Source organism: Corvus kubaryi, unplaced genomic scaffold, assembly GCF_017639235.1.
Source record: "Corvus kubaryi isolate FWS band 111438036 unplaced genomic scaffold, C.kubaryi_AGA036_p1.0 37149, whole genome shotgun sequence".
Lineage (NCBI taxonomy): Eukaryota > Metazoa > Chordata > Aves > Passeriformes > Corvidae > Corvus > Corvus kubaryi.
The window spans coordinates 368564-391629 of NW_024581039.1; the positions used below are offsets into that span (position 1 = coordinate 368564).

Genomic DNA, 23066 nt, shown 5'->3' on the forward strand with positions numbered 1-23066 from the left:
CCGGACTCACTGCAAGGGAAGCCGTAGACTTTAGGATATTTATTAGCATTACACTTTTGAAATGTACATTCCATTGAACGAGAGCTGAAGGTCATGATTTTTACTATAAAACCATTTCAATAATTAGCTTTAGTTCGGGAGGGGGAAGTAGATAAAAGTGAAACATTCAGACACCTCAACTTGAGTAAAGAATGTGCAAATGTAAAGAGACTCATAAAAACACTTTTTACACTGTAAGAATTGAGGCACCAGCAAGTGAAATACATTCCAATGAAAGTGACTGATTTCTAGTTATCCATCACTGACTCTACCCAGAACTGAAATGAATACCTTATGCCAGCTCCAGGGGCAGCTTCCAGAGCTCAGATCTATCCTGATTCCTAATATAATCTGACACTGGCTGGAGTTTATTGCCAGAGATCTCCTCAGCTCAGCTGTGACAGCTCGGATGGGAGCATCCAGGGCCCTCTCCGGGGCTGAGCACCCCATGTGCCATCCTGTCTGAGAAGTTAATGAAATGGAGCACACAGGGGAAATTGCTTTCAGAGACAAATATGAAATGTAGATGCAGTTTTATACCAACATAGTATTAAAAAGTGAAAAGTCTGCAATTCCAGGTATCACTAAAAAGCGACACTGCTGGGTTTCCATTCCCAGCACATGTATCCTTCACTGTCACACAGAGCAGTCACACAAGGATCGGTAGCTCCATGGAGAACTTCTTGGCCTTTCTGTGTTCCCAGGTGCTAACCCAGAAACTTCTGTGATAAAACATAAAAATCTTCACATCCTTATGCCACGTGGTTAAAGAAGATCCTGAGTTTGTTTAGAACAGTTTTGTGCAATCGCTGGGACGAACAGCTCCTCCCCACCAGGCAGTCCATCAGCTTGTCTCCCGCGTGTCCCCGGAGCCCGTGCCGCTGCGGGCCAGCACGGCGTCCAGCGGGGCGCGCCGCTTGCGGATGCTGCGCCCCGAGGCGATCAGGTCGGCGTAGCCGCGCTGGTGGGAGAAGGCGTAGGCGGAGCGGCGGGCGGAGACACCGCGGCGGAACGCGCTCTGCCGCCGCTTCCACTGCAGCTCTTCCAGCAGGTACTTGCGACGGTTCCTCTGGATCTGCACGCACGCAATCACACATCGGGTCATGCATTAGGACAACATCACCACAGCTTGACCTGTTTTCATACCTGTGTGCTGCGTGCTGGCTAAAGCAGAGCAGAAACAGCCAAACCTATCCCCTACACTCTGACATGTAACCCTGGCCCTCCAGCCCAGCCTAAATTAAACCCAAACTGGGGCCCTCAGCAGCCTCACGGGGTCTCGGTGGGGTCACTGGGTCTCAGCCAGGCACACAAGGAAACAGTCCCCACTGAGCTCTGGCCAGCCCTGCGCCACTCCTCCACCCACAGGACCCAAGCCAGGCTTGTGTCGCTCTCCCACCATCACTTACTTGTCTCTAACATTATCATAAAATCCCAGAATGGCTTGGATTGGAGGGGACCTTAAAGCCCATCTCGTCCCACCACTGCCACGGGCAGGGATACCTTCCACTAGCCTACACCTTAGCACTGACACCAGCCCCTGTAAATAAGCACCTGCCCCATTCATCCAAATGACACAGATTTCACTCACTTTATCGCTCTCCAAAGGCCAGATTGTCATGGATAAGAAGCGCTGTGCCACTACAGGCAGTAAGCAAATAGCAATGGATAAAATCATGGTAAGCCAAAGGTATGGCTGTCGCAGAGCATTCGGAGCAGTTCCTGGGAATAAAAGGAGCAAAAGTTATATGTCTTAAACATAAAAGTTTATGACAAAGCTACATGAGACAGGACTGAGAACCACAAACCACCAGGACTGACCTGTGAACTGAAAGCCAGAAGGGAAGAGAACGTGGATTCCAGCACTGTGAAAGTCAAATGTGATCCCAAAGTAAAGTGCAATACTCCCAAATACTGAAAAAGCATTAACAAAAGTCCAGTAAGATGTATCCAGGCCAATCTAAAAGCAAACAAAAATGCCAAATGAGTTCATTAATTCCAAATAATGTCAACTACTTTTTGCATGTTGTTACCTTTATAGCAGAGAAATTTAGAACAGAGAGCAGAAAGTGTTCTCAGAGCACCATAGCTCAGGAAACCAAGCTTACTTGCCTGAAAATTGACGACAAATATCAGAGAGGATGCTGCTGTGACAGCAAAGGACTGATAATCTGCAGGGGCTTCTCCATCTTGCCCCATAGATTTAAGGTAGGCTCCGTATGGGATGAAGAAGATGATCAGTGAAGTTACAGCTCCATGGAGCAAACTTAAAAAGAACTTCTTGTAGTTGAAAAGTAAATCTCTCTGGCCCAAAACATAAAGTCTGGGGAACCGAAGGCTCAGTTTGTCGCTCACGTCCTTAATAAAGAGGAAAAAGCAAAAGGAAGTTGTTGTGAATTGTTATTCTCAACATGAGCTTTGAAGAGTGAGAAGCTGAACTATACAGTGTCCCAACGGGAATGGCAGATCCCTTTCTCTTTCCAATAGCAGTGATGTGCACAGAGTAGCGCAAAAGGAAAGCATTCTTAAAAGCCACAAAACCAAGCCCCTCTTGTTTCATGGACAAGGCAAACAGTGTAATTTAAAGACCTGGTGGTAGATGCCTTTGGATTCATCTGTTTTAACAACGTGGGGATACCTGGTCGAGCAAGCCGACAAGCAGGACCGGGAGACTGGAATACAGCACGTTGTACAGCGTGATGAACCAGTCCTCATAGGCTGTCTGCAACAGAGGGGGAATTGCAGGACTTAGTGATTTCATTTTATTACATCCTTCCCCTCCAGTTCCTGAGAAAACTCACATGCGCTCTACTACAGCTCTAAGTTCCCTGTCTTGGTGTTCACCCAAAGGCAGCAGCACCTTGGCTCAAGGCTCTGCTGAAACTCTTTAGTCTGTGAGAAGCTGCCCCACTCCTTCCAAACCTTCCTCCCCATACAACCACAATCCTGACTCTAGTGCTCTGGAATCAAACCCAACTGCTTGTAACTAACTTGCTCAGTGCTCATCACATCCTCCTGCAGAAATCACTGGTGACAACTTCACGTTCCTGACACTTTGCAGGTTAAGCCTTTGCTGTTCCACAGTTACAAAAGCATCTGCTTGTTGTTATACCACACAAGCACACCTTCCTACCTGGGCAGAGAAGCCATTGAAGAACGAGTACCAGATGTGGACTAGTGTGAAAGCAAAGTTTTTGTAGAAGAAGTATCTCAGAAACTTGCACATCCTGATGTACGACCAGCGCCCATGGACCAGCAGCAGCCGCTGGAGGTAGCGGAACTGTCCGAAGGAGTAGTCACTGGACATGACAGCCTGCATCCCCTCCTGGCCACTGATCCCAACTCCAATGTGGGCAGCTGGGTGAAGGAGACAAACACCACACACTAGGTTGGACAAAGGGACAGGAACATGACTGGGGCCACATCTCTATGTCACCTGGATTCTCTCTCAGTGCTTGTTCTGTCAGAATGCACCTGGGAAATTCGACCAAAGGAGAACCAAGCGGTGAGACAGAGTAAGTAAAGTCCTAAACAAACTGGCCAGGCAGTTTACAAACACCCTCAGGACATAAACCCTATCCCAGATGGTTTTTTCTCACTGGGATCTCTTGGGAAGCTGTTCAAAGAGTAGCAGGTACCATCCAGGATGGATAATGCCACCAGGCAAGGGGCAGCCAAGCTACTGCTTTGGTCTTTATATTACACTTCTGTAACGCACAGCATGAGAACAGACAGGATTTGAGTCCCTGCTCAGGGAATGTCTACGGAAAAAAATAAATAGATCAGAAAAACCACTAACCATTTCCTAAAGTTCTTCCTCAGAAAGGGAAACAGGCACAGAAGCTAAAAGCCCCATGGCAGCAAAGCAGATGGAAGAGTCTTCTGACAGAGAGGGACAGTGGAGAGACCGCAGGAGTAGGCCAGAGGAGATCTGTCCTAGCGAGAGAGCTCCATAGCTGCCTTACTTTTGATCATGTTCACGTCATTGGCCCCGTCCCCGATGGCCAGGGTGATGGCCTTCTTGTACTTCTTCACCAGTTCCACCACCATGGCCTTCTGCTTGGGCGTCACGCGGCAGCAGATCACAGCCCTGCACTCACAGGCCAGATCCACAAAGTTCTTCTGCTGCTGCTCCTTGTAGGCCTCTGCCCTTCTCCTTTTCTCAGTTTGCTTTTTCTTCTCTTCTGCTGTTCTGGGGAATTTCAGTTTAAGTTTCTTTTTCTTCTTTTTCTTCTCCAGCAGGATTTCATTCTGCGGGGGAAAAAAAAACTTACTATGTTCCCTTCTGCACCATTTCCAGTCCTACTCCAGGCACTGCCTAACAACACACCTGAGGTCATTATGCTCCCAGCATCCATTTCTGGCATTTTAATGAACTGCTCGTGCAGACAATGGAACAGAGTCCTCAGTGAGGGACACTGTATCCTGGTGGTGCCCCAAAATCTCAAACACTCAGGAGAACAGCCTTTGTACATACCAGCCAGGAGCCAGTGATGATCAGAGCCCGATCTCTGCTGCCCTGGAAGAAGGGCTCGTTCATTCTGAGAGAGGAATGTGGACTGGATCCAGCCCTGTTCCTCTGGTTTTCCAGCCTCGTTTGAAGGAGAGCACTGGAAGAGAGGGGGAAACTATTACAGAAAAGTCAAAGATAAACTTTAAGCTAGGTCAGTCCCAGACTGAAAATTCTGAAAATGAACTCCTCTGTGTTTTCACTTGCCTAGTCTCTTCTCCATAGCAGATGGCTGTTTCCTCTGTTAAGAGTTCACAAGAAAATCCAATATTTTCAGCAGTTTCTACAAAAAAAATTAAGAGAAGAAGGTATTTACTGAAAGTTCTGTCACAAGTAATTGTTGGGAGCAGCTAGAAGCACCTCAAGTGCTCTTAAGTAATTTTCAATTTACATTTCAGTATGAGAACTCCCTTTCAATACCACAGTGTAGACGAACATGAAAAAAAATCCTGGTTTTAGCTGTTTGGCTGTAAGCAACCCCACCTTTTTTGTCACCAGTAAGCACCCAGATTTTAATGTCTGCTTTGGAGAGTCTGGAGATAGTTTCTGGAACTCCATCCTGTAGTTTGTCTTCAATAGCCGTTGCACCAAGCAGCTGGAAGGGATTTGAAATACAGGTGGTTAGTAGCATTGAAATATGCTTCTTTCAATATAAGAATTGAAATGTACTAAAAATGTACAGCTCCTTACAATCAAGTTTTTTTCTATTTCCTCATACACTTTGTCCAGAGCTTCATCTCGGTGACTTGTAGCTAAACTGGCCTCCACAAACTTTTTATTCCACACTTCAAATTCATCCTGGCTTATGTCTCTATAGCACAGGCAGAGTGTCCTGAGAGTTTCATTTGCAAAGACCTGAAAAATCATTAAAACCACACATACCCACAAAAGAAAACTCTTCATTTGCAATCCAAACATGAGAGTAAGAGCATGAGCATTTGACAAGTGTGACAGAACAAGTCCAACTTTCAGAACCAACTGCAGGTTTTCATTTGTGTTAATAGCTTAGGAAAAGGAAATTAATAACACTATTGTCAGAAATAAATCATTTTTGTTTTAAAAACAGCACACAAAATACAAACATACATCAAGTGCTTCTTCTGTGGCTTCTCTCTTTGGATTCCTGGGGTGCAGCCTCTCGTAAATCACCGTATCAGCCCCTTTGCAATACAGCCTGATATTGCCACCAGATTCTCTTACTGTGGAGGGAAACAGCAGAGGTGGCACACTTACATAAAGGAGTAATTTCAGATTGGATTTTTCAGCCAACTGCCAAGTACCAAAAGTACAAGATGGCATTTCTTCTTCAGTGGACTCAAGTGCGTCCCAGGACTGTCACACAGCTGTTAGTTCTTGACTCCAGCTTCCCTTGCACGTCCCTTTTCACCCCTGAAATACAAGTGACTTTCTCCATGCAGGCTGGTGGCAATCGGCTTACCAATGACAGACATCCGCTTCCTGTCGCTGTTGAAATCCAGTATGGCCAGGACATCGTAGGTCCTCTTGACCCCCATCTCACTTATCGTGATGGTGTTCTGTGTTCGGGAGAGGAAAACGTACCCGAAGTTCCGGGCGGCCGTCACCAGGGCCCCCTCATCCGGGGAAGCTGCCTGGTAATTGAGCTGACCTGTAGGATTGCAGCCAGGACACACCTGAGGAAACAGCTGGACACTGCTGCAGCACCCGACAGCAGTGCACACAAAGAGCAGGGACCATGGACCCCCCCATTCTGTTACATGTACTTCCCAAACAGGATCAGTCCTCAGCCTGCTTCCCTCCACGGATTAAAGCAAAAACTCCGCGTTTTCTGCCTCAATATCGTAATTTCTTAGTCCAGTCATTTAAGTATTTTCAAAAGAAGATCCAAAAGACAAATCCTTGGCCAGAGACACCAATGCAATGAGTGGAAACAACCCCAAAAACATTAGGAGCAAGAAAGGACAGGACACTGTTGGTTTCACAGAGATTTTACAGAGATGGGAGTAAAGCAATATTAATATTCCGTGTTTTAATCGAATCTTCCAACCCTCTGTTTCATATCCATGAATTCAATAGCTGATTACCTCTGCATTTAGTTTTGTTTCATTTAAAAGGGCAGCCTAACACTCCTCCCTTATGGGATCAGCATTAGTTGTGGATCTCTCCCTTGTGGAACTGGTTTTGAATTACTGTTTCCTGCTACACAGGGAAAACAATACTCACCATCAGAAGTGTCAGCCATGACTGTGTGACAAATAGCAAGCAGAAAAAAGAACTTCTGGATTTCTGGCTCCTTTCCAGACTTTATTTGCTCTATCAGATAGTGATCACAGAACAAGAACTTTCCATCTGCGTACACATTCCAGCTGAAATCTACTTGCTGCTTAGAAAACAGGGGGAGAGAGTTAGAGTTACCATAGGTGCCATTGCTTTGTTCCCACTTGCATCTCTCCGCACCTTGGCGAGGGAATGTTCCCATTCCACAGACTGGGATGCAGCGGTGGCTCGGATGAACTTACCTTGGGGTGGCTCTGGAGCTGCCCCGCTGCATCCCGGCAGTCTCCTGCAAGGCAAGCACCCACAGTCAGGGGGACCAGGCACAACAAAGCTTTCACCACAAAGTAAAACGTATCTAGAACATGTATGGAACTAGGACTGGAAGGAAAGGAAAAGGACAAACTGCTGCTCTTACTAAAATCTCCTTGTCTGTTTCTAGACTTTGTCCCCAAAGCATTTCTAGTGAAAGTAAAAAATAATAATAAATAAATATTAAATAAATAATAAAAATAAATAAATAATAATTTGCACCAAAAATTGTGCAAATTACTGATTTTCAGTTTTTCTGAAAACTGGGAAGTTCCCACTAAAGTTCCTCAATTTCCACTTTGTAAGTGGGAAAACCCCAACAATTCAACCCTATGTGCCAGGTCTGAATTGCGGAAGTTCAGTTGGAACTAAGAGAACTTGTATGCACCTGATCTCCGACAGGCATTAAAATTTCTCCTCCTCCTTCTTTGCACAGGCTTTGCACAGACTTACCGTATCTTTGCCCATTTATGCAACACTTTTTAAAGGTCATGATGTTCTGTGTAAGGGTTCCAGTCTTGTCAGAGAAGATGTACTGGATCTGCCCCAGCTGCTCATTCAGCGTGGTGGTCCTGGCCTTGGCAGCCGTGTCCTTCTCAGCGTAGTACATCTGCAGGTCCCAGTTGATGAAATAGCTTTGGCCAAAGCGAATCACTTCCACACTAAATGAAAGAGGAGGAATGGTCTCACTCCCAGCTGCAGCTCACAGTTCCACATAATGACACCTCCTCAGGTATTGCCCTACCTGACATAGAGGGAAATGGGAACCATGGTGTTGAGGACAATGATGTATCCCCAGAAGTTGAGGAAGCCCCGGTAGGCAGGGCTTAAGTCCTGTGCGTCGTAGAGGTACCAGGAGGAGTTTCCAATCTGCTGCTCCCAGTAGGTGTGTCCGATGGCCAGCCCAGCCGACAGAAGGATAAGGACCACGATGATCTACAGGGCACAGAGAGGCCTCTCACACTTCAGAAACATTTGCTTGACTTAAATCCCAATCCCCATGTTCCAAATGGAATATGACAGATATTTGTGAGGAGAAATGAAGCAAACCTTTCCCACAAAGGCACCTTTTAGATTTCCTCCTACTCCATCCCAGCTCAGCAGGCCAGAACATGTTGAAACATATTTATCACACACACACAGGAAGAAGCTGCCTAACTTTTCATTCGCTCTTCACTTAAAATGTGAATTTTAAACAAAAAGGCTTACAGTATAAACCATGTAGTTCATAAGGGAGTCAATTTTTGTCCTTTTAAATCTTGTCTTTCCACTATTTTTCATTATTTTTGTGTCAGCACCTAAAAATAAAGAATGAAAAATTTAAAAAAGGGAAAGATAGAATAAGCAAACACGTCGGTATTACAGTTTTACCGAAGTGGGACATGAAATACAGTTGATGTCTATAGGATGAAGATTCTTTTTCACTCTACAGATGTGCTTTTAGTGCAGAAATATTACACACCTGCAAATATGACCATTCCATGGCAGAAGTCCGTATTCCTGATCTTACAGCCACGCAACAAAATCTTGTCAGCATCAAGGGAATAATTTGAGTCTCTCCAGGATAATGTTCCTGTAAACTTATCCAGCCGGTTATTGGGTTCTTCACATTCAACCAGACCTAGAAAATTTAAAGGAGAATGTGTTTAATGTACAAGTTAAATCCAAATGCATTGATTTGTACCCACTATAGAAGTAGCTTTACTTTTATTGACTTGCAAACAATTTGAGCTATGTTTTAAGAGCGTTAGGTGTAGAACTGTACCAACCATCAAAGTCTGCCAAGGCACTTTCTTCCTGAAGGTGTCTGTGTGTCACCTCTAGGGCCATTTTGAATTTTAAGTTAGTCTCACTACGAAGAAAGGATAAAAAGGTGATTTTATTAAAACCATGGATACAGGAGAGAAGTTTAAAAACAATTAACTTAAGGTACCACTACTTCTCTGGACAACCTATACTAAAGTGAAAAATAAATCCATGTCCTTCCCCCTTTCTTCCTATGTCACATTCTCCAACAGTTTTGATGTGTCTGTAGCACTCCAGTGGACAATTTTTAATGATTCTTGAATTGTGGGAATCAGGAGCTGAATACAGTTCCCCAGGTGTGGCTTAACAAGCAGACTCTGACGTACACAATCCTTGCTCTTTTCCTAGTCAGCCCAAATTAACTCCAAGACATGCTTAAGTAGAACCTTACCCATCCAATTCAGCTGTCTCCACGTAGCACAGACTGTTTGGTTCTGAGCTGGACAGCAGCAAAATATCAGCCTAGAAAACAAATAAATAGACATCAAAGAAAGTCAGGTCAAGATTCCTACAGAAGTCTCTAGAAACATAAAACAAATATATCTGAAGCACTTACAGGAACGAAAGTATTTTTCTTCAGACGAATGATATCACCAACTTTAATATCTTTCCATTTTGTGGTTTTGAACCTAATATCAAGATAGTTTAATAATTATTACTCTTTAATCTAGAACACTATGCACTGTATAAACCTTAAAATACCAAACTTCCCTTAGGAGAAAAAAACTGGCTTCTTGGTATGCTGTGGGTTTGCTTTTGGGAAACTGCAATTTAGTTGAGGGTGTACAGCTCAGGAGTCAACCTACCTCTTCTCTTCCCACTTCACCTAGTTATGAATTCCTGTCCTTCTCTCCAAAGAAGTTGCTCTTAGCACAGATTTAGTGCCAGAGAAGTAACTTTAAATTACTCCTTTAAGCAATTCTCTTCCAGCTTCAGTTAGATTTTCAGGTAGGCAGTGGAGAACAGAGCTGAACCTTTCCTATCATCTACAGCTTCAGAGCTGTGACAAAGCTTAGCAACAGGGCAACGATCATCACTTACAGAGCTCAGGGGGGAACACACAAACCTTCCATCCTTGATGACATCACATTTCCTGTTATTGACCTCATTGTCCATCCTGTGACGAGCCTGAAACCAGAGCAAAGAATGTACTCCCTGCTCTGTGTCAGGAGAAATGAGCTACACTGGGTGGGTTTTGCTTTTTATATTAACAGAACATGGTTCTTACAATGTCATCTGCCAGGTCTTTGACTGCAGTTATTCCCAGCACCAAGAGCAAGGGCACCAGTGTTGTGTACCATGACAAGGTAGTTATTTGGGGAATCGACTACAAAAGACCAATAAAATCAGTTCAGTACAGGATCATCAATCAAACTTAATTCAGGGATATTTCAAAGTGATCTGACTAGAGAAAAAAAACAACATATCAGAGAGAATTTTATGTCAGGTTGTGAATATGAACAAAATTCTGTGGGAAGAGTTTGGCTGTTACCCTACCTTGGAATCAGCTTCCCTTTAACAATTGCACTGGCTCATGTATTACGTTGGTGTTTCTGATTTATGACATGAACTCAAGAAACATCTTTTCCTCATGAAATTCATGAGCTCTATAACGAGTTCATTCTAATACTGTGCAACTTGCTCATCCCAGAACTCTGCCATAGCTCATCCCAGCTAATCCATATTTGTTGCAGGTTTCTGTTATGATGGGTTTGATCTCTGCAGCAGTTCAGACAGTGCCCCTCAATTCCCTGACAGGACAGCACTGAATTGTGTCATAATATATTGAGCTCAAATTCCCTTCACAGTGAGTATTCTCCATCTTGCTTACCTGCAATATGAGAAGAACAAGGAAATAGAAGTTGGCTGCTCTCTTAAACTGTTCAAACAGATTCAGAGGTAAAAAAGTGATGGGGTTGTACTTGTATGTCTTAATTGCATTTCCCTGTGGGAGAAATCCAAGCATAAGTCACACAGCAGAGCTTCTCCTTCCAACACAAATGTACAGTGCATATTTTTAAGATCCTAATTCTCCATCTCACCTTAAATACGTCTCTTTATACCTTGATTTTCCATTCCAAAACCCCAACCCAGTTATTCTCCCCCCCACCTCTGCTGGAAACACTGAGGAATTGTGAACGGTGGCTTTTACACCACTCACCAGCCGTTCCAAAGATCTTACGGGGATTAAGGAAACATTCACCCGACAATTAGCACCTCATTGGGATAAGACAATTTACCGCGTATTTGCTTTTCTTGAAGCACAGGAAGATTGTTCTCTTGAAGCCCGGCTGGTCATAGAAGCGCTGATCGTTTGCTTTAACTTGCCAGCTGCAGTCTGGAAGGGACAAAAGGGGTCAAAAACTGTTATAAACACGAGGGAACAAATCTGCCACTTTCAGGTTTTCTCTCAATTCCATCTTTTAAAGGTACTTTCAACTGAAGCAAGGCTGGTACCTGCTTACATATCCCTAAGAAAAGCTTTTCAAGACATTTCCGGGCTGTTTGTCTTTATTAGCAACTCAAGTATATTCAGAGGTAGGAAGAAGCATTGCTTAACATATGAAAGTTCTGTGGGAAACCTGCAGAGTAACATTTATTCACGCTGAATTCCCTTCTCTCCCCTCCTTTGGTTTGCTTCTGTGACACCAGCTAAGCGCTAAGCACTCCAACCCGGATGTCTGTCTTTCTGGAAACGAAGAGCTCAGTTCACCTTTTTATTTGATTTAACCACGCTGTGCCATGGTTTTCATTCACACCCATAAAAAAGTACAAATCTGAAGTGCTCCTTTTATTTCTTCAGCCACCAGTTTTGTTTGATTGTGAGAAAACCCAGGAACAGGAATTGCATCCATCACGTAATTTTCTGTGCCCGCTCTTTCACAGGCCACTCCTTTCCCTCCCAGATCCTTCAGCTCCCATTCCCTCAAGCCTGCAGCACAGACACCCTGCTACCCACAGCCACACTCGGGCCCTGCCCACATCCAGGGATCTCATTCCCCACGTTTCGAAGCCGGCTCCCAGGAGCTCTGCCTGCCTGGGAAGGATGATGCAGGCAGGATTTCGAAATGCAGCTTTCCTGACTCATCGGCCAAGCATCTCCCCCTTTCCTCCAGCCCACAGTGATTGTCCTTAATGGGTGCTCTTCCTGGTTTCACGGGATCCTCTTCACCCATGGATGGGGTGAAACTCCCAGCGGCAGAGGCGTGGGGCCTGGCACGGCTGTGACTAACACTTCAAAACCCAAATCCAAGTGCAAAGACTTTTTATTTTCCACCCACCATAGAGTAAATTCTGGACTGACATATCTGGACCTTTCCTGTGACTACACAACTTTCATTTCCAGCACCTTGGTTACAAGCCCAGAAGAAAATAGAGAAATATTTATCTTGAATAACCAGGTTTTAAGTTAAAAGATTATAAGCATGAATTGAGAAAGTTACTAAATTTTGTCAAAATGACAGGGCATGAAAGAAAACATAAAGTCTGCATAAACATTTCTTTACCACATTCCATAAACATTGCAGTGTTGATAAAAATGATGGAAAACTGGCAAATTAGGTCTGAGGTAAAACCTGCAGGAAGGAACCTCCTCAAAACTACCTTAAACTGTCGTGCTAGCACCTAATATTTGGCAAGCTGCTTTGGTAATTCATCAACTTTAAAGGATTTCATTATAAAAAAACCCCTTAGACTAAACATGTGACAGGCGCTTGTAAAATGAAAACACATAACAGGTGGTTATGAAACGAGAGGTGATCAACTGTTCCCACACAAACAGGAAGAAATCTGTATAAATTAAACAGGCTCTGGTTACATTGAAAATACTCATGTTGCAGCACTGAGAAAAGGGAATTTAAGGGAGCTACAGATGTTTCTTGGGCAGAGGTTCAGAACAGGGATGCCAGAAAGGCTCCTCCCACTGATGTTGCTACGCTGGCAGCAGCCACAGCCTGTACCTGCTGGTTCCTTTGAGCTCCTCCTACTCACTTTTTACCTTTCAGGAAACTCATGAGGCTACAAAATTAGCAGTGAGGTGGAAATCTGCTCTGCACAAGCAGAAATCCAGGGAAAACACTGACTGAGCACAGCAAAATGCTTGCGCTGGAGCCTGTTTCCAGAGGATTGGGTAAACAAGTACCTGAAGGTCTGTCTGAACAGTTCCCAGACCACAGGCCGTGTACATCCAGGGCCTGCCTTAATTAAGAGGCGGTCACCATGCAGCTCATTACGCAAGGAGCAGTGGCACAGAACTGGGCTGCAGGTTGGAATGAAGCTGAGTTTCGTTCTGACATTTGTTAAACTGAATTGCCATCAATTACTCTTCCAGAGTCAGATAGGCCATTCCAAACCCTACCTGACAAATAAGCACAGAAGTCCAATCACTCCCTGAGGCTTAGCCTCTGCATCCAGGATCATGTACACCCCAAATCAAGTTCATGGTGTTACCTTTTTTCCCAGGATCTCGGCTCTCCTCGGCATCCCTGCTGGTTTGGTTCAGTCCCGGTTCAGCCCCAGGCTGCCGACCATCCAACTCATCCTCTGTTTCATCATCACTGTATGGCACCACCTCATCGTTGGGCTGGGAATCCTCCTCGAAGGTGGTCTCTGAATCCCTTTCCGAGATCATGCTGCTAGCACCCTGCCAGCATTTTGGACAAGTTAGGGAAAAGAGCTCACATAGCAAGTGCTGGAAACCACATCTCTAATTTTACTCTGCTGGTGCTGGTCACCAAACCCCACATGTGAAACCAGTTTGCCCAGAACAGCACAGGGCACAGGCTCGGTTTTCCAGCACAGACCAGAGTCAGAGGGCAGTTCTTGTTCCAGCCAGCCCTTCATTACTGTTCTGCTACGTGTAATTACACGCTGCAGCCCCAGGAACACCCTGTGCTCCCAACACAGGACATAGGAATTGGGGAGCCCACAAACACGTGCCTCCCAGTGGCCATTACAGCACGGCCTGAGGAGCCACAGGAGCTGGAGCTCTGCTTGGCCACAGTTGGGACACAGAGCCGGGCACCGAGCACCAGGTCAGACATCCAGGGTTCGGGTCACACAGCTGGTCCTTCATTCCAGCCTGCCCAGCCTCACCCAAATCAGCCTCGCTTCCTCTCTCTTCCCATGGGCTGAACATCAGTGTTTGTCACTGAAAGATCCCACACCTTGGGTGTTCGAACACCCGAGGACAGCATGGAGACATTTTGGCTCAGCCCTGAGCTGTATCAGAGGAGGGATGGTCTCCAGCTGAGCTGTGGCCATGCCCGTGTGCCCTTCTGCTGTGCCTCGACTCTGGACATCTCCAGCCATCTCTGGGTGTGATCCTAATCCTGAACTACACATCAGCTTCCCAGCTTGCCCCTCGACCTGCCTCACCACCCTGGCATTGCCTTTGCTAACAAACTCAGCAACCAGCAGGGCCAGCACCAAACCTGCTGACATCCCCCGCAGCCTCTGGTTTTGCAAAGCTGAATCGTCTCCCCTCCCTAATATCTCCTATAAGAGTGAGATGAATATTCCATGAGCACTGACTGTGCTGCTCCGGTGACAGGCTGCTGGCAGGAGCCCAAGGCAGGCCATGTTCCCAAGCCACAGCGCTGCAGGGCCCGCCCAGCACAGACTGACAGCCCACAAAATACACCAAACTCACCAGGCTGAGTTTACAGGAATCCACACAACTTCTCCCAAGACCCACCCAAGCTGTTGGAGGCTTCTCCCTGATGGAATTAGCCAGAAGTATGACAGCAGGTCACCAACAGAGGTGTGGAACCTGAGACTTCTGTGACAGATCATGTTTTCCTAAATAGCCTTGGAGTTAGGGAATACATCTCAAGCTCCAACTCAGGCCCCTGAATACCTCACTGTGATATTTTGGTTTATTTCTCCTCTTTTCGGTTCTTTAGCTCTTTCTGTCCTGCTAACACCTCTCATGGGGACTGCTGGGGGAAACAAGTTCCTCACACGCACAGTCCCTAGAACACAAAATGCCGTCAGATCTTTGATTGGCTCTCACTCTACAGCAACCAAAACAAGCTCATATCCCTGGCACACAGAGATTCAGCTGTCAGTCTATTAATCTTTACTGATTAACTGCTTAATGATTAATGAACTAATTAGTCATGCGAAGGGTTAGATGAGATATCAAAAACATGCTGCTTTTGCTTTGCATTACAGATGCGTGGCTGCATGGCAATTCGTACAACGCCACCAGCAGCAGCCTGTGATGCTGACTGGGAACACACTGGGAACACACTGGGAACGGATGCCAGTGAAGTGATCTGCTGGGGTAAGGTTAAATTAACTGTAGTCACTTTCCCTCCTCAAAGAACTAAACTGCCGACTGGAAAACCTCGTTAAGAAAGGCGATCTCATTAAGTGTTACCCTGCATGCAGCACAAGTGCTCTGTGCTGCGGGCACACCATTAGCATTCTGCAGGAGGCAATGGAATGGTGCCCGGGGCTGGCCGGGAGCCTGCAGAAAAGCTCCCACAGTCGGGAGAGTGATGAGAACTGCTGTGGGACCCAGGGCAAAGGAGTCCTCCAGTGACAGCCTGACAAATTGGTTTAGAGTTAAGTTTCTTGACACCTAGTCTAGAAGAAAAGGGCTGGGATGGCAGAGCCGTGTCAGAAGTTCAGAGGAAGGTGGGGAGCGATCATGATGTGAAAGGGGAGATGGGAGGAACTGACAGCATGGAGCAGCAGAGATGCCAACTAATCCTGAGGCAGCAGGTAAGACGGGAGCACACACCCAGCAGCACCTGGATGCAGGAAGCACACAGCAGAAACTAAAGAGGAACAAACATGGCAAGAAGAGAGGAGCCCACTACTGATTTTTGATGTGGTCACTATTCTGAGGACTGTGGAAACAGTTCATGGAGGGCCTGAGATAGAACAACACAGTTGTTAAACACTGATAAAATACTCAGAGAACACTTTGAAAAGCTGGTTCTTGGCTGCATGGTCCTCATTTTCTAGTTCCTGACTTGACAACAGGGGTTTCATACTGCTTCAGCTCAGTTTCAGATCAGAAAACCTTACATTAACCACTTCAGTCTAGAGGAAGCATCAGTTCACACTGCCTGGGCAGGTGGGGAGCAGTGCCCAGCTCCCAGCTCTGCCTCCTAAATTGGGAAATCCTGCTGATCCAACAGCGGTATGGATATGTGGGGAGGTAAAGGAGATCAAAACAGTATTAAGCACAGGTTTAAGTATACCTGACCTAGTTTATTTACTCAAAGGACAAACTCCACAGTGCTTCAGTCCCTCAGGTTTTGTGTCTACTCCTGCCTCAGGGCAAGCACCAGATAATCTGGAATAAATTAAACCTCGTAAAAACTCCATTTACTGAATTTGTTTCAAGGCAGTAAATAACCAAAATCAATCTTACACTAAATTCTTCTCTGGAAAGTCACTGCACATGACACTACTGCAAGAATCTGGGGTGATTTCCTGCAAATCAGATCACTCAAAGTGCCCTGAAAGTTAAAAAATCCATCTAGAACAAGGGACATGTATAGCAAAAGGATTAAAATGCACAAGCCTCACCATTACACACCTGCTGGCCACCACAGCCTGTGCACAGCTCACACCCTGCATGTTCCTGTCCTTGGCACCATATTCTGCACAACCTCACACGCTCTGGCAGTGCCAAGCTCAACATCTGCACAACCTCACACGCTCTGGCAGTGCCAAGCTCAACAGCTGCTCAAACCTAGCCATGCACTGTTCTTTCAGAACACAACAACATCAGTATTTTAAGCAAGAATCATAAAGCAAACTCAAACAGTACAAAAAGTAACTCAGAGAGATCCTTCTGAATTGCTTCAGGTCTCAAGGTAAAATAGGACAAAAAAGCTACAGCAAGATGTTTCACTGATTTAACTTGGCATTAAAAAAAGTACTTAAGTGCAAAGCCTGATCCTCAGACATATAAGATTTATTTCTTTACTATGTGTTACTGGAGAAGCACCCAGCATTGCAAAACAAAACCTGCTTATGGAAGGGCTGAATACAAACTCCCAAAACTGCGCTAGAAAGCCACGTCCAACATCAACCTCTGCGGTGGGGTTCCCACAAGGACCTTCTGGCAGATGCATGATCACCCCAATTACATTTTCCCTAAGAGAGATCAGTAATTATTCTGCCATCTTCAGCTGTCCCACACTGCTCACCTCACCAGTAACAGAGAGCCAGAGCCAAAATGGGAACACAGACAAAGCCCTGTAGGGAGCAACAACCGAGCAGACGCTCTCAGGGCGGCAACCCCAGCACCAAAGGAGAAATCAGAGCCCACAGAGCACTTGGATGGCTCCACCAGAGCAGAGGCCTGTATTCAAGGGGCTTGAGTCCATACCCCAGCTTATACCCTGAGAGGTTTCAGAATGATTCTTCATCCATGGGCACAGGTTTAAGGGACGGCTCTACCAGCACTTGAAACCTGAAGTTTGGAATTGCAAAGACAGTCCAGGATCCACTCTTGGGTCATGATCCACCCTCCAGCCTGATAATGACCCAACTGGTACCAGTTAATGCTCCTACAGTTATTTTTAACTCCCCCAAAGCACGGTCGGAAGCCAAGGCCTTCAACAGCAGGGTATTGTGTTTCTGCTGTCCCTCAGGGATCCCAGCCAAAGGCTTTTGCAGAGTATCGGCCTTCACTAAAAATGTATTCAGGAACTCATCTCCCTGGAACCAGAGCTGCTGCAGAGAAACAGGCAAATCATAAACTGGATTTGCTTCCAATAGGTGAGATTGGATCACTGATTACTCAAAGCAGACACGAAATGTTACAGGTAACAAGTGCTTGGACAGGCAGATAGAAGGGCTTCTGAACAACTCAAACCTTCCAGCTAATCTTTATGACATTTTGAGAGGAAAAGAAAACAGCAATTAGAATAGCATGAATCAGCACAAATGGGCCAAGGAAACAACCTTCGCTCCAAACACTACTGAGCTTCAGGTAGATTGCCATGCAAATTACACGCTTAAAGCTGATGAGTTTGTAGAGCTATTTCACACACAACAGCTCCAGTCATGTCCCTGAATGACTACTTTACAGTAATTGGACACCCAAAAATTGTATCTTGAAGGGGATGATTTCCCTCAGTCATTTGTTCTGAAACACACTGGCTGTCACATGCACCCCAAGAAAGGTAAAGCCCAGCTCCTGGAATACCCCGGAGAAAGGTGAGCTCAGGAGTTCAGGTACGTACTTTGAGCCAGCGGAGCCTCGAGAGCGTAAGGTAATCAAACCCAGCTCCTGACCCTACACACCTTCCCTGCACTGTGACCCTGGAAACAGTTCCCACTGGAACCTGCCAACACGTGCCTAGCATGAGGTGACTCAGAATCACCCCCAGAAGGTTAAAATTGGAGTGATTCCAGTATGGCTGCAGATAAAATGCTCGAGGACAAGTCATGCACTCACACAACCCAGGACACCACAACATGTCATACCTGAGATCTCCACACAACAGAACCACCAAAGATTCCAGCTCTCCCTGCAACGTGAGAAATCCTTGGGGATCCTGTTCTGCAAGTGACAGGTCCCAGGTGAGTCAGCCTGGCTGCACCATGGAGTGCTGCCGTGCACCCAGCCCCTCATTTTACACGCACCATTTTTAAATACAAAGTGTCTCTATTTGACTGACAATACTACCTTAACACAGGCACCCACAACTGCTCTGGAGGCTGTACAAACTCTGAGGATTAAGGACTAATTCCAGCTCCAAGAGACTTTTTAATTGCTATTGTGCACAGCCAACCTTGCAACACCCACAGATCTTTCCTTTGCAAGGAACCACCCCAGTCCCTCCTCCGATGCCATAATGATCCCAATTACCTGCACCATCAGGAGGCAAACACCATGGTAAAACCGTAACACCCTGGCACTGCCAAGCTCTGAAAATCTTACTTTAAAAAGCTGCTCTTGCCAAACCTGGCTGCAGAGAGGTGACTGTTCCTGCCCTGAACACACTGCAGACCCGTTCAAGCAAGTGGAGACACCAAGACCCTGAAACCCTCTGGAGAGAGGAGAGAGTACAGTTTTGTGCTGCTGACAAATGTTCAAGTCCCATCTTGGGGAAAAAAATAAAAATAAAAATAAAAATAAAAAGCAGAGGCTATTTTGTACTCCCCAGTGTAGCTATTTATTAAAACTTGTATGAAAATAAGTATGAAGGACATTACAATATAATTAATTTATCCAGATGAGCCAACAGGATTTGACACAAGGAAGAGATTAACTAGACACCAAGAATTTAACAGAAAATCACCCCGAGAAAGAGAGATCCGCAATCTACAGGTCCAGCTGCCTGAGGCTACGCAAAAATGGTTGAAGATGGGCCATTGGAGAAATGAAATCATCATTTCCCCGTTATCTGCCCTAGGATTTCTCATTAACAGATCTGCAGGGTTCCATCATTTAAAGTCCAAGGCAAGGTAAGCTATCTTTGCAGAAGATAAGAGAGTTGGTAACCTTTGCTCAAGCTGCAGGTTCCAGCACACTCTGAAGGGGTTTCAACCTGCCCCTTAGAGGGTGTTACCTTGCTCTCAAGTTCCATGTTATACAACAGCCTATCTTGAGGTTAGTAGAGGAAAAAACGAACTATTTTTGTGCACATTTAAACTGCATTGTTTGGAGTAGAAGATTTTTGGAACTTTATAGAGTTTTTTTCCTAGCTATCACACTCACCATCAAAACCAGCAGATATTTTTAACTGGACAAAACAAAGGTTACTTCCTGCTACCAAGATTGAACAATTCATGAATATACCTTTTCTGACAGCATCTACAATGGACACTGAAGCCATTTTCCTAAACTGACCTTTATCCAATGGAGTGTGTGACTGAAGCCCAGACTGCATCACAGATGCTGGCACCAGCCTCTCACAGAGAATCCCATGTTCAGCTTGAAATCAGGCTCCATCTGCAATGAAACAATGTAGAAAATGGTTTTTTGGCTGACTTCCACCTTGTGTGCATGCAATAACAAAAAAATATTCTTTAGAAAAATCGTGAAATTAATTTGCCTTGCAAAATTTCTGAAGAAAAAGAGAGATTTCTGCTTGGCTCTCCAGACCTTCCCATGCTGCTCCCCTCCCTCCTCTCAGGGACAAAGTCACTTCAGCAAATGGTTCTTTCCTTGATTTGTTTCCTATTTTCCTTACACTGCTTCTCCTCACTCCCTTTTTTCTTTTATTGCTTTGTTCTACATCTCCCTGCACATCATTGTACCCAAGAGCACCCATGAACTTGCTGAAATTGTCCATTGTGAGGAAGAATCACTATGAAAAGCCAGTGTCCACCAAGGAGACAGTGGAGTGCTGCAACTTTATTCAAATAAAGGGAGAGTCCTCTGGGGCACACCCCTGTGGGGTTTCTCTCTCTCGGTTTTGTAGGGTGCAGCCTCCTTTTATCCCAGACTCCCGGCTGCATATTGCCCTCTTCCTTTCCCCATCGGCTGAGGTACCAGGAAGGTACAGCCTTTCCGAACCATCTACCACATATTACCCCTTGAACGTGTCATTTTACCCCAAAGTTCAGAAGTTCAGCCTATCTGGCTTCTGCAACAGACTTTGTGTGGGCCCATTTGTCCTATTACCCTAAGGTTCAGAAGTCAAACTGTCCAGGCTCTGTGACAAACTGGTGGCTTGAGGTTGGTGGAGACATTTCAAAGACATTAACAGCCATACCTTGTTTGTAAAGGCATTAGAGCACGTCTTTCCTATCACCATCAACTGTCAAATTGTCAAATGAAAAACATATTTCAAGTGTATATCAGAACACGCGGGGAAAACCCAGCACACGTTCCAGAGGGATTCTGTAAACTTGCCAAAAAGCAGTGCTGTCACAGAGCTCGGCACCTGCTGAGCAGGGCTCGGAATCGGTCTTGAATGAGAATCATGCCCTTCACCCCGACAAGCACAGAAACAGAGAGGTTAAGTGATTTGCCCAAGGCCATTGGGTAAGTCACTGACAGAGCCAGGGTTGGGTTTCAGAAGCTCCTGGCCAACGTCCTGCATTCAATTACAGCTGCACAAAGCATCTCATTTAACAGAGCCTGACAAAGCCCACGCCGAGGAAGAGCATCAAAACCCCTCAGATCTGAAACGACACCAACCGACCCCCTTGCCACGTTTAAGAGCAGGCAACGCTTCATGCTCAGGCCGCTGTCATTACTCGGCCCTCAAACAACAGCCACACCGACAAGAGAGCAGGGAAATAAATTGCAGCTCATTTTAAAATAGCTTCAGTGCAAGTGGTTTTTGGAATTCACCATTCCAAACTCCAAAGCAAAGGTCCAGAACATTCACGCTGTCTTATATGGCAGAATTAAGTGAGAACAGTTTAGAAGTTACCGAAAATAATCTCTATGATACCTACAAGTTAACACAGAGACAAACACAGGCCTGGGACAGTTACGAAAGCAACCACACTCTAAGGTGAGCACCAGTGCAGAAGCTGGCAAGGAAAACTTCAAAATGGCCAAATACTACTCGACTTCTAAACCAGGCTTTGAGGAGAAAGACAAACCAAAACCCACACCCAAACAGAAATCTGTGAGCAAGCCTGAACCAGCACAGACACTTACAGGGAGTTATATCCAGGGACTCCAGCAGCAGCCACACAGATGGGGACTGCTCAAGGGCCAGGTGGCCACCCCAAGTCCCAGCGGCCCTGGTTCTCCACAGCCATGCACCCAGACACCCCTCAGCCCGGAGACCAAACGCCCCGCACTGTTACTCATTACCAGCACCATCCCCTGCCAGAGCTCCCTGTGCAGTTTGGCCTCTTCGGTTTCAAACCGCTGCTGCTGACACCCGAGCCAGCGGTGAAATGCTCCATTAGCTGCTCCATTTAGCACAGCTCCATCCCGACTCCAACGAAGGGATGCTATTTAAACTATAGGCACAAAGCACAAAAGCACGAGGTAACAGGATCAAGACACCGATTTTTATGTTTTGTTTTTGTTTTCCAAGAAAGTTACTGACCTCACAAGTAACTTTTTCACTATTTCCTGTTGCAGAATTAGTGTTCCTTAATGCAGAAACCTATTGCTGCTTTTACGGCTGTATAAACACAGACTGATGAGTAATCACCCGGCAGCCCTGAAGGCTGTTTTCATCATTTATAGATATGGGGGGGAAAGCCGGGAGCAGGGCAACCAGCCCAAGGCCACGAGAGCGCGTCAGTGCCCGGGGGGCTCGGGGAGACTGGAGGCAGCCGAGCTGCGGTGGCTCCCCGTGCCTTACCTCACCTCCCAGCGAACTCCTGCGCTTTCCTTAAACTTCCAGAATGGAGAGACTCTGCGCTGAGTTCGACGATCACCGGCCGCACATCCCGCGGGTGGGAGCGAGGGGGACGCTGATTCCCGCGGGGTTCGGGTCGGCGCTGCCGGACGCGCTGTCCCGCCGGGCTTTAAACCTCCCAAAACAACGCGTCGGGGTCCCCGCTCCGAGCAGGGGGGGACTGGGAAGGAGAGAGAACGGAGGGGAAGGCGTTCCGGGTGCGCCCGGGGTCAGCTCCGGTCCGTCCTGTGCGGCGGGGCGGGCCGGCACACAGCCCTGCCCGACCCCCGGCCCGCTCCGGGCGCGGCACCTGCGGAGGTGGCGCTGGGCGAACCTGGTGGTGATGGATGCACCGCGCCACCGCCCCGCGGCTGCGGGCGGCACCGGCCCCGGAGCCCCGCAGCCCCGAAACCCCGCAGCCCGCAGCCCCCGCCCCGCAGCCCCCGCCGGGCGGGAGCCCCCCGGCCCCACCTGTGCCCGCGGGTCCCCCCTCGCTCGGTCAGCGCCTCCCGAGCCTCGCCGGCCCCGCGCCCGCCCCGGCTCCCTGGGAGCCGCCGCCAGACCGGCCGGACGGGTTTCCCTGCTTCTCCGGGCGGGGAGCAGGGAGGGGCCGCCTGGATCGGCCCCGGCCCCGGCCCAGCGCAGCCGCTCTCGCCGCCGCCTCCCTGCTCGGGCTCGGGGCCGGCGGGACCCTCCGGCGGCTGTTGGCACCGTGCGGGGCCGGGGGTTCTGGCACCCGCGGGAGGTGCCGAGGTGAGGGTCCTGGGTGCTCCGGAGGTCCCTGCTGCAGCGCCAGCCCGGGGGAAGGATGCGGCGAAGCTCTGGTGATAGCTGGGACCTCCCTCCTGGCGTTGTTC

General features: G+C 47.0%; 1 protein-coding gene and 1 long non-coding RNA gene across 10 annotated transcripts in view; one reads left to right on the forward strand and one right to left on the reverse strand.

Annotated features, from left to right (window-relative positions):
* LOC121661383 overlaps window positions 1-23066 on the forward strand; it is a 46352-nt gene that overhangs the window by 11309 nt on the left and 11977 nt on the right. For all 4 annotated transcript variants that reach the window (XR_006014946.1, XR_006014948.1, XR_006014949.1 and 1 more), the window contains exon 4: window positions 15095-15206. This is a non-coding gene — a long non-coding RNA (uncharacterized LOC121661383). The remainder of the gene's footprint in view (window positions 1-15094; window positions 15207-23066) is intronic.
* Window positions 25-23027, reverse strand: ATP8B1 (ATPase phospholipid transporting 8B1). Of its 6 annotated transcripts, none has more exons than XM_042021512.1 (32): window positions 22681-23027; window positions 22179-22390; window positions 21913-21990; window positions 21672-21823; window positions 19746-19847; window positions 13370-13562; window positions 11161-11258; window positions 10752-10865; window positions 10149-10247; window positions 9987-10048; window positions 9477-9549; window positions 9312-9382; window positions 8884-8966; window positions 8577-8735; window positions 8324-8412; window positions 7860-8050; window positions 7568-7776; window positions 7048-7091; window positions 6752-6911; window positions 5988-6176; window positions 5636-5748; window positions 5240-5404; window positions 5033-5144; window positions 4757-4832; window positions 4517-4649; window positions 4005-4290; window positions 3173-3396; window positions 2678-2761; window positions 2152-2397; window positions 1861-1999; window positions 1631-1761; window positions 25-1114 (listed from the first exon to the last, which is right to left on the reverse strand). In XM_042021512.1, exons 6-32 carry the CDS (start codon window positions 13548-13550, stop codon window positions 884-886), a joined length of 3762 nt encoding a protein of 1253 aa, XP_041877446.1. In that variant the 5' UTR covers window positions 13551-13562; window positions 19746-19847; window positions 21672-21823; window positions 21913-21990; window positions 22179-22390; window positions 22681-23027; the 3' UTR covers window positions 25-883. The 6 variants fall into 6 exon arrangements, with proteins under 6 accessions (XP_041877446.1, XP_041877445.1, XP_041877448.1 ...); XM_042021511.1 differs by having other exon boundaries at window positions 22174-22390; XM_042021514.1 differs by lacking the exon at window positions 21913-21990 and having other exon boundaries at window positions 22174-22390.

Excerpts from the sequence above, each read along its gene's own strand:
- ATP8B1 (XM_042021513.1), bottom strand. The coding sequence starts at position 13,550 with ATGATCTCGGAAAGGGATTCAGAGACCACCTTCGAGGAGGATTCCCAG. Across the intron at positions 10,248-10,751 it reads TTGTTCTTCTCATATTGCAG|TCGATTCCCCAAATAACTAC; the intron begins GTAAGCAAGATG and ends GGTCTTTTGTAG. Across the intron at positions 1,115-1,630 it reads GGCCTTTGGAGAGCGATAAA|ATCCAGAGGAACCGTCGCAA; the intron begins GTGAGTGAAATC and ends GCGTGCGTGCAG.